This window comes from Oryza sativa, chromosome 8, assembly GCF_034140825.1.
Source record: "Oryza sativa Japonica Group chromosome 8, ASM3414082v1".
In the NCBI taxonomy this organism is placed as follows: Eukaryota; Viridiplantae; Streptophyta; class Magnoliopsida; order Poales; family Poaceae; genus Oryza; species Oryza sativa.
The window spans coordinates 26,358,560-26,369,914 of record NC_089042.1 but is presented as its reverse complement, the minus strand read 5'-3'; the positions used below and the strand labels follow the sequence as shown (position 1 = coordinate 26,369,914).

The window sequence follows — 11,355 nt, the reverse complement described above, 5'->3', positions numbered from 1 at the left end:
CTCATTCATTTCTCCAACGAGAGTTAGATAAAGATAAAAATTTCCGTGACATGTTTTTTAAACTACTAAACGATGTGTGTTTTGTGCGAAAACTTTTAATATGAAATTTACTCTAAAATATCAGATTAATCTATTTTTCAAGTTTGTAATAACTAAAACTTAACCAACCATATGTTAATACCACCTTGTTTTACGTAAAACACTTAATCTCCATCTTCATTTTTATTTACAGGAGAAAAGAACACCACATATATGTCTAAGCTCCTGCACCTCTCCACATTTCATCCACCTTTGGCTGGCTCCTTTTCCTTTGCCATCATGTCTCTACCTTCTAGTGCCTTTGCTTGGCGATGCTATCCAATGAATGCAGAGAAGAAGAAGCCACTCCAATGCAGCTTGCCGAGGCACGATAGATTCGGACACCAATGGCCGCCTTCCATCTACCCCGAATGCCATTGGAATCATTGTACCACCTACAATATCATTGCTGTTGACGTTAGTCGATCGGCCACCGCCACCATTGTTGAATACTGACACATCCATCACGGCCTCGCCCTATCACCATAGCCAAGACACTCCTGGGTCGCTCTGTGGGAGCTACACAAGAGCCCATGCGTCGATTTGAGTCCTTATAAAAATGCAGGAGTTGAATCCTTTAGCTTATGATCGTCAAAACATCTTGCAGCTTTGTCAATCCTATTATGAATGTCAAAACATCTCGCATCTTGTCAATCCTAGCAACCCTTTTTATGCTACTAGCAACCTCATCGTTTCCCCTATATAAAATCAACAGCTAGCAAAATTTAAAATTTAAAACGTAACTTTGGAGTTTATTTTAGTTTTCAACATAGTTTTCGTTCTCAATATTGGATTTTAAGTCTCAAAGGAAACGTATAAAAAATTTTAGTCATAAATTACTTTTTTTATCGTTGATAAGCTATTTTGGCTGAAAATTAACTCATGGCCAACTAATTAGAGCTAGATCTTTGAGAAGTCATTTCAGTGCAATGAATTGCATTTCAAATCATGTACTACTATATTTCTAAAATGGAAATAAAATTGATGAGTTAAAAAAACTAGCATGCATATTACATACTGTACTATACTCCTACTAGTATCATCCTAGCACATTAGGGATCGATCCGTGGCAGGGTTCACCAAATCGTAAAAAAAGGGGGTCAACGGTTTTCACCAAAAAGGGGTTCATGAAAACCGTTTGAAAAGCATTGAAAAAAATCAGGTCGGATTTTGTCAAAAAATATTAAAATTAAGTTTGAAATTTTTTACTTGATAAACAAACTGAGCGGTTGTAATCTCCAACTAGTCCGGGAAATAGAGGAGGAGCTACATTAGGTTAGGACAGTGCCCAATATATAACCTGACTTAATTTCTTTTCTATAGTTTGTCTATTTTTACCATATATGCATCCTTTCAGTTCAAATTCAGACACTCGCATCAGTGTGAACTCGATATAAATAGAGTAGAGTAAAGCAAGCGAGTTGTACCTCCCGCCATTCCGTTCTAGCACCCCAATCCCCGCGGCGGGAAATCTGGTTTTGTGAAATCTAACTGGTTTTCATCGGTCTGGTAAACCCTAATAAGTGGATCAATGGAAGGAGAAGGAACGGATCCAGCCAAGTCCAGTCCAGGGGTTCTGGAACGGATCAATCATGCATCAACGGAGGCATTCAAGAAGCTGCAGGATAGCCATGGCCATGTCCCCTCCTGCTTCACGTACGCTCGCATTCACTACTGCCCGGCCCTAATTCTTCTTCGATCTCGATCGCTGGCGAGGAACAGCAAGCAATGCAGCCGACGACGACATTGGATTCTATGCATCTGCACGCGTGCGCCCATCCCCAGTTTATAGTATCAATCATCCATCGATCGCCATGGCTAGCTAGCTTAGCTAGCTATATGTGTCAAATCGCTGCCTGCTTGCCTTTGTCGGAGCCTAATCTGATTTCCGTGTATTATTGCTGCCTGCAGGCTTTTTTTTTTTTTTAAGGAAGGGCGAAAGCTTTACCACTTTTATATTGATAGAGAAGGAAAAAAACACTAACAAAGTATTTACATGGTCCGTAAAATAAAAACCGAAAGGCGCTACTCTCCTAAAGGGATTAATTCTGTGATTTTTGCCTGTGATCCAGGTCCGTGCCTTCGATGATGGATGGATCTATCGATTCAAGCAGCATTTGTAATTAGTTCGTGGAGTACAGTATCAGCAGGTGTAGTATGGTACTGAAATTTATCTCGATGATATGATATGATCATACATTATGATGATATAGGGTCCGTTTAGTTTCTCAAAATTTTTTCCCAAAAACATCACATCGAATTTTTGGAGACATGCATGAAGCATTAAATATAGATAAAAAGAAAAACTAATTGCACAGTTATGGAGGAAATCGCGAGACGAATCTTTTAAGCCTAATTAGTCCGTGATTAGCCATAAGTGCTACAGTAACCCACATGTGCTAATGACGACTTAATTAGTCTCAAAAGATTCGTCTCGCGGCTTCCAGACGAGTTCTGAAATTAGTTTTTTCATTCGTGTCCGAAAACTCCTTCCGACATCCGGTCAAACGTTCGATGTGACACCCAAAAATTTCCTGTTCCCCAACTAAACACACCCATAGTATTCAAGTCGAGAAGATCGGATGGGTTGTGCAGGCTGCAGACAGATCAAGGGCTTTTAACAAGTCACAGTACTATACACTGCTGGTGCTTGCAGTACTGCTCCATGCCTCCATGGACCATAGATCCAAGAACAGAACCTCCCAAATTAATACTCCCTCCGTTTTAAAATAAACCATTTCTAGATTATTTAGCAATGATTAAGATTGATGGGAAATTTCTCTTTCAATCGTATTATTGGTTGAATTTTGAATTGCTTAGATTTCCTTTTTAAGCTTCTGACGAGTTGAAAATGTTTGGATTTTTATACATAGGAATCAGTGTCCTGGAATCGCTTATATCGTTACATAAATTTTAAATCCTAAAAATGCTTATATTTTAAAACTGGTAGGTGATAGCAGGCTGGTACAGTGATTTTGCCACGGTTCTCAGACATGTAATAGGGCTCCTTGATGACTTGAAGATTGATGATTGATCTGCCCATGTGTACGTACGTTCCATTCATCAGCATGCCTGCCTGCCTACCTGCAATGTTTTTTGTACTCTTGCCTGCAAAGTTTTTTGGATTCTTGCCACACTACTTCCAAGTTCCAACCCTGAACATTCCTAGCTAACCTTGCTCAAAGACAAAAAACTTGCACAACCCAACTCACATGTATACACTTCTCATTTCAAGATCCTACTAATGGCCAGATGATTAGAACCAACTCATCATTATCAGTATCAGCAGCAGCAGAAGCAGCTTGTCAACAAGACAAGAAGCAATCTCCCAATTCTCTTCAGACTTCAGAGTAAGCTGGTCCCCTGCCTCCACACTATCCTTCTCTTCACTCTTCTCTTCCAGGAGACTAGTAGAGAGGAGGGACCAGCAAGGAAGGAAGTGAGATGAGATGACGGCTCCTCTCACATCTCAATTCTCATCTGCCAGAATTGAAGCCCACCAAGTACAGTAGAGACAGTACAGTTGAGCCAAGCATGTCATGTGCCGGCAAGCAGCAATGCAGCTGACCTAGCACACCTCTCCCTTTCTTTCTTTCATCTTTCATTCCTATCTCCCTTGAGGACAGATGCCAATTAATGTTTCTCTCCACAAGCAACAGTGACATACTCCCTCAGTTGCAAAAAAAAATAAATGTTCGATTTTTAGAGTTCAAAATTTATCCTTAAAATGAGTTGTTTCTATTCTTTTATCTACCACCTGTCCACAAATCGAGAAATTTTATCCATTCGATACCATTTATCTACCACTGACAATACTAGTTTTCTATTAACAATGGGTATTTGATCTTTTTCCCTCTCTATTGATTTCTTTGAGATGGCTATAAATTTTGAGACAAAGCTACCTGTCCATTTATATGGATGGATGGCCCTGATCTGCTTGTCATTCAGTCAGTAACGAGAGAAACCAATGCAACTTACTGTAGTTACCATAACAGCATTGCAGGTGATGTATATATTTTTCATTTTTTATTCCTCCTGGATGAACATACACATGACACATCGTATGCGTTACAACTTGAGAAGCACCAGTGTTTTTTACCCAGGTGTTAGATCTGTCGTTAGTTCCAAATTAACCGAGAGATATCGTACACGAATGTTGGCGACAGGAAACAGATTCTAGCAGCTGTGATGGACCCATTGTAGTGGCGGCCATTCACTGATCACTAGTAGGAGGATTGTACGATGTAGAGAAGCAGCAGCACCAGCTGCCTCCTCATGATGAAGTAGCCGAAAGGATCTTCCATTCACTTGGAGAGTAGGCCAAAGTAGGGGTTTTCCATTGCAGATGCTACCTCAACTCCAGCAGCATTGAGAAGTGCCAAGTTGATATTATCCCTCGGCATTACCAGGTAGCCGCTGATCGCGAGCTTCATGAATCCGCACAGCTCCAGGAATTCTACGCCTCCTTGCAAATTGCCCACTCTTTCCTGTTTAAGAGGAGAATGGTGGATTCAGGATAAGAGAAATGAATGAAAAAGTTTTTATGAAATAATTAAGGAATTCTATGCCTCCTTGCACATCGCTTTTCATAGTTACCTTGAAAACAGGATTGTTTAGTCGAATCCTCCTGAACTTCTCCTCTTCTGGGTTCTTCACTATGTTGGCAATTATCTTCAGCAGTATTTGGAATGCTCTTGTGACTTTAGTAGTGTCATCCTACAAATAAAGTTGATATGTATGTAACTCATGAAACGGTATCTGAAACATGACACAAGAGTTTTGCTGCCTAACGCAATGCTATTTTGCATTTATGAGGCACAAATTGTTGGATTCTACGAGGGTGAGCTTTTGAGAACATATCAACATTTTCTCTGAACGATGATGTGGAAGAACATATATACGATAAACTACAATTGTGTTTACGAAGCATCATATCAACAGTGTCCAGTAACAGTCAATAGCTCAATGCTTCGGTGTCAAAATGATCGCAGGCATAATTCGTATCTGCAATCAGAATACTGTTTTACCTTGTAATTCTTTTTCAGATTTCGTAGGCAGTCTCTCAGTTGTTCTGGTGACACAGCAGGTTCAACAGGTTTTATCTGAGGAGCTAAAAAGGTGAGAAATGTTGTTTCAAGGTCGCATGAAAAATAGAGGTGCTCTGGAAATTTTAGACCTTCGTTGGAGTTAAGGTTGGGACTGAAGCTACTGGGTTTTCCATTGGCAAACCAAGCCTTCGCCTTCTTTCTGCCTGCATAGGAGATAAGGATTTAAGGCTCTTTGGTACTTCAACAAGTAACATAGCATGTCACTGATTGAAGCGTACTAAAATCATGTCACTCTGGTCATGGAGTAATAGTGTAATCACACTATGGCAATAAGCAATGTCATCATTGAACTAGCTGGTTGTTTGGAGGTCATGCAATGAACTGCAATTGTAAAATGTAGGCTGTACTAATGCATATGACTGTGGTCTGAGGTGATATACATGGCAATAACATAGTCAATGTGGAAATCCAATAACAATAAAAAGACAATTACAATGATCAATGAATTTACGGTTTCAGATAGCCATACTTTAAATGAACAATTGTGAGGGCACCAGGAGATTGAACTATCCTAGAAAACAATTGGATTGAACTGAAAAAAAAACTGATGAAGGGAAATTTTGAAGTTAAAAAAAAAAGTTAAAACCATTGGATCAGGGGGACCTTATCATCTTCAATACGCTTCCGGATTCTCTCTCTTGTTCTTTTCTCCTCCTCTTGATCTGCTTTTCGACTCTCCATCACACTGCACTAAAAAAACCGTGTCTTAAGTAAGCACCCTTAAGTTGGAATATCACATACAAGTTGCATATGAAACAAACCGTTTTCTTTGATTTTCCTCAAGAGTCCTCTTTGCTTCCATAAGATCTTTAGCAGCTCGAATCCTCTCCCTCTTCACAATGTATGACAAAAGTAAGTTTTGCATGACAAGAAATGCTGAAGGATGTGATGCAGTCCAACAATCTCTCTCAGAAAAAAAATGATGTCAGCACAGGGGCACTACACATTGTAGACCACAGTATATGTTATTATCGGTTGTATCATGTAGACTATATGGTTCACTTGTTAGTTAGCATACTATATGATTCAGTTGTTAGTTAGCATAATATATACGTTTATCACAATAGATTTCCATTCTTGCAATCAAATAAAAAATTTCAAAGAGACAATGTCTTGTTGTTTCTTAACAAATAGTATTCCAGTCATGTCGTACTATAGCCTTCAATTATGGTGCTTCAACAACCATCCAGTAACAAATAGGGATGAGGAATATGCTGTAAAAAAACATCTTGTTGTTTCTTAACAAATAGTATTCCAGTCATGTCGTACTATAGCCTTCAATTATGATGCTTCAACAACCATCCAGTAACAATTAGGGATGAGGAATATGCTGTAAAAAAACATGATAGGGAACATATGAATAGTTCCCATTTAATTTGCCTAACACTTTTTGGTAGCTTTCTGCTTCAAGGGCTTAAGGCAGCATATCACATGCATATGGCATCCCAAAGGGGGACAGTGCAGGCCAGCATGGATTTATTGCGTGGTTACCAAAATGAAGTGAGATGAAAAATAAGACCCAAAAAAGTGTATTTTGTTTTATCAGACCTTATCCTCTTGTAATTGATTCCGGATTCTACCTCTTTCTCTTTCTTGACCATCCTGTTTTGACTTGAACAATTCTATGATCCTGAAACGGCACGCACGCTAGACTTACCAGAACGATAAACAATATCATCAAAGACATGATATCTGTCCAAAGCAAATTACATACCTCCTTCTGACTTCGTCCTCGTTTTGATCTGCATTAAGTTCTCTTTCTACCTGTGATGTTTCCTGATACAGGAAGTTCAGGTGTGAGGTGTGACAACAGTTTATGAAAGTATAAAGCACTGGCTGCAGAATCCAGATCAATTAATCAGGTAGAAAAACAAACTGCTAGAAAGTGAAATGGGTTCCATATTGGCATCCTTCACATTAGGCAGTAACAACGAAAGTAAAGTAGCCCACTAATTGACCAATATCTTTGGTCAATCATATAAATTTGCAAATTATACTGAAATATTCCTTAATTTTCTGTCTAACTATGCTGTAAGCAGATCTAACAATGACCCAAATTGTCTAATGTAATAACACTAGACTACTAAACAGGATATGCAAATCAAGTACAATTTTGAGACAAGGATAAGGGAATATATTTGCTATTGCCCCTTGTATGTTCTTATGCACAACTTCTAGTCCAGTGTACTATTAGAATCTGAGGATGTGTTCTGACAAAATTGGAAAAGAAACTGATGCAAATTGCCACCTTGTTTAACCTTTCCTATAAGAGTTGCCTCAACATGATGCACTTTGCAGGTTTTACTCCTTCAAGTATAACAATAAAGGGTTTGTCCATAACACACTGATGTAATGGAAAATGGTTAAGGTGTCAAAATTAGGAAGTTCTCTGAGTAAACCTTCTGTCTTCCAGCTGCTGTTGACTCTTCTGGTTTACTCTCCTGGGCATCAGCCCTACAAAACAACCATGCCTATTACACATTTTACAGTGCAGCACATATCGAAGAAAAGAATGCGATCATACATTCTTTGAGTTACTTGAGTATACAAGTTTCACAAATCTATATGGATTAACAGATGGTGCCTTTTGTCTCCACTTGTTTGTATTTTGTAACATAAAGTATTTGACAATGGCATATGGCATGATAAAAATGCATGGTGAAATCAACACATACAGTGTACTTGTACCAGTTAGGAGAACTAATGGATAACATCAGAACTGTTCGGATTTATCAAATGCACAGGCTAAAGGACAGGTCCATATAGCAATCATTTTACAATTATAATAGCAGTACCAAAGGTCAAATGTGCAATTGCTCTTGTAAGGCATCCCCAATAAGACACTTGTTTCTTGAGGTATATCAGATTCTGAACCTACAGCATTACTAGGACATATCTGGCTGTTGCCATATGAAAAATACAGTGGATATGTAGAGTGCAGATTTCTTGATTGATTACGTAGCTATGTAACAGGGAAGGAAAAAAATGCCTTTTCCCTGAAATAATACTCTGATATTTTATCAGCTCTCATCTGAAACCATTTAAGAAATAAGAGCTGACCTCATTCCTTGAATGTCATTTCTCGCTTCATTTGGTGTATCACCACATTCAATGTTGATTTCTCTTGGAATCTAGAAAATGAAAGCAAGTACTCAGAACAAAAGGTGAAAATTAACAAAAGCACTATTTTACATGACAATGTGCAATACTATGTAAGTATGTAACTGATATAGAGGGAAGCTCTCTTTTAAAATGCTTGAAGTGAAAAACTTCTGATAGGTTTCCCGATTGATAATTATTCCACCAATTACAGAACAATGCATATTTCAATGAACTCATGTTGAACAGTTATTTTTTTATAAATAACATACCAGTGGTAGCTGATCAATGTCTGGATCATTTTCATGTTCCAGAAGCCAGTTTATTGCAGATTCAAGACTGGAATTACCTGATAAAGACCGATTGTTTTAACCAAACCGATTCGGATATGTGTTGAAGAAATTCACAAACAGGATTACAGCCATGCAACCATAGACGAAATTAAATATCCTTTACTGTTCTAATTGAATACTATGCCATTCAGCCTACCATAAAATAGTTTATTACAATATGTCTACCTTGTATTCCTTTTGAAATAGACATACCAGAAAAATGGAGTGCCCTAATTGAACGAGCAGTAGGGAATCCCATAAGTTCAAGTTCGCTAAGAATTCTCTTGTCCAATTGTGGGGTAGCCATCCTAGAAGATACATATATGAATAAGAATAAGAGCATTCTACTGACCATAAATGCAAAATTAGAACAAAATAGGAATGAAATGTTATCCTCATGAGAAAAGTTGGTACACTTGAAGCTAGATCTCCCATAAAAATTAAAGATCTAAATTGCGAACTAGCCTTTTTAAGGACAAAGAATTAGCAAATGTTACCAGTAAAGTGAAGTTGAGATATCTTTGGAGTGATCTATATGCAAATACTTCTAACTCATGTTTAGTAAAGTTACAACATTCTGAAGTTTAATGTCTACAATCTGTCCACGCACTGATCTCATTCCATAGCCTATTTGTGTAATTATCATTCTTGGTTGAATAGGAGAACGGAAAACTGCCTGGTAAGCATAGTCTAGAATTACAGGCTATTATGGCACAGTTAGGGAACTGAAGAAGGCTGAGACATTTGCATAATTTGGCATCACACCTGTGCATACTTACAGGATGGTAATATGGTAGAAACAGCAAAACATAGGATTCAAGTAGTTGGGCGAAATAATCAAAGCATTTTCCAGGTTATCTTGACAGAACATCAAAGGAAAATGTTGAAAGTTTTCGACTGCATGAACAAGATGAATGGTGAACAGAATTTCTTACCTTTTCAAAATTTCTTTTCACTTTCAAACTTTGGACCCAGGTGGCTGTACGAATCCTCTATAAGTAGTGCAGAAAGCAATGCATTACTCCAAATGCAGAAGGAAGTAAGAAAATTATTTGAGGAGGATCAGAGCTTTTGCTTCTTCTGCACTTCATTCTTATCTTTTCTTCCCAGATGGTTCTTTGGACCTCAGGAGACTCTAGTGACATCTTCCTTCCTGCGGTTACTTATACCTTTCTTCCTACTTAAGTTTCCTCTTGAATCAACACCATGCTTACAGCTGGATCAGTAACCTCTTCTGGGGTGAAAAGCTCATAATAAATCACTAGGAAGACCAATAAGGCAACAACTCAGCAGGAAATGGGACTAATGAGGAGTAAATTTCAATTTGCAATTTTGTAGCAGTGCTTCAAAAGATGGGACATAGGTTAGCTTTGTTTCCTTGAGCACGGCCATGCCATTGCAGCTGCTGCCCCATGCTTGATGAATCACCGACTGTTGTCCATACTAACTGTTGCACCAGTGCAGCCACATTATGCTGTTCATGGATCCCAAAACTGTCCAAAAACACATAAGAAAGCAATTTAAAGTGTATGTAAGACTTCCAAGAGCAAAACCATAATTCCCTTTAGAATGACCAATCTTATATTGCACATATCGCCAAAGCCTATCGTGCCATCACCAATTCACCATCTCAAGAACTAGTGCTTTCGTCAAGGAAGCTGCATTGCATTGTCTTATAGGAGTATATTATAATTAGCAGCGAAAACCCTTTAACTTGCAGGCACAAACATTTGGAATTAAAATCCCCATTCCTATGTGACCACTACTTCGACCCATAAACAAAGGCAACAAGAACTATACGGCGAGCATGAGCGGCGGACAACCTCGTCGCCGGCTGAACGCTTGCAATCTCCGCCGCCAAGCAGAGATGCCGATCGTTGCCCCACCCCCGACTCTGCTAGCATGGCGGCGAGGAAGAGGGGGCATGGATGGCGAGCAGAGAGGCGGAAGGGGGGGGGGGGCTTCACTAGTTGGGGGAAGGCGGCAGCGGCGCCGAGCCGTAGACCTTGAGGAGGACGTGGTGGTGGTGGCGGTGACGATGGGGAGGCGGCGGCTCGCCGGCTCCGGTGGGGGAGGCGGCGGCGGCGGGGGAATGGCTTGTACTGGAGATCTAACCGTTGGTGATAGATCCAATGGCCAGGATTCCTTCCCTCCTGCATTTTTCAAAAAGGAACCCTTATTACCGCTACCATTGCTAACGGTCCATATTTTTTTTACAAATACCCCTGCATTTTGTTTTCAAAAAGGCCCTCTTTCGCACCTTATAGAAGGCAGATATTTCTCATATTTCTGTTGTTTTTCGCTGAAGCTTATTCATTTCTACTTATGTTGTGCCTGGACGAAACTGATAGACAGATGAGAGATGTTTGTCTGATTAGTTTGAATGCAATTTAACAAATAGATGCCTGCGTCAGTAGTTAGTGTTACTGTTACTCTCTCTGTTTCATATTATAAGTATTTTGACTTTTTTAATTAAAATTCTTTACGTTTGATAACATCTGCAATACTATATTAGTTTAATTAAATTTAACATTGAATATATTTTAATAATATGTTTGTTTTGTATTGAAAATGTTTCTACATTTTCCTACAAGCTTAAATAATTTTGACTAAGAAAAAAATCAAACAACTTATAATATGAAATGAAGGGAGTATTTGTTATTGACTGTTCCATTTGTTTCATTTTTATTTGCTTTTTCCTAATCCCTATCCTCCTTCCAGTATTTTCACTGTTTGGG

General features: G+C 38.8%; 1 protein-coding gene across 1 annotated transcript; it reads right to left on the bottom strand.

The window, feature by feature from the left end:
* Positions 1-4,082: 4,082 nt before the first annotated feature.
* LOC4346099 (uncharacterized) lies at positions 4,083-10,290 on the bottom strand. Its single transcript, XM_015793352.3, has 13 exons — positions 9,553-10,290; positions 8,831-8,925; positions 8,558-8,634; positions 8,247-8,317; positions 7,586-7,640; positions 6,901-6,962; positions 6,735-6,816; positions 5,948-6,018; positions 5,790-5,871; positions 5,255-5,329; positions 5,106-5,180; positions 4,675-4,794; positions 4,083-4,565 (listed from the first exon to the last, which is right to left on the bottom strand). The coding sequence occupies exons 2-13, from the start codon at positions 8,922-8,924 to the stop codon at positions 4,383-4,385; spliced, it is 1,047 nt and encodes a 348-aa protein (XP_015648838.1). The 5' UTR covers position 8,925; positions 9,553-10,290; the 3' UTR covers positions 4,083-4,382.
* Between the last annotated feature and the right edge of the window lie 1,065 nt (positions 10,291-11,355).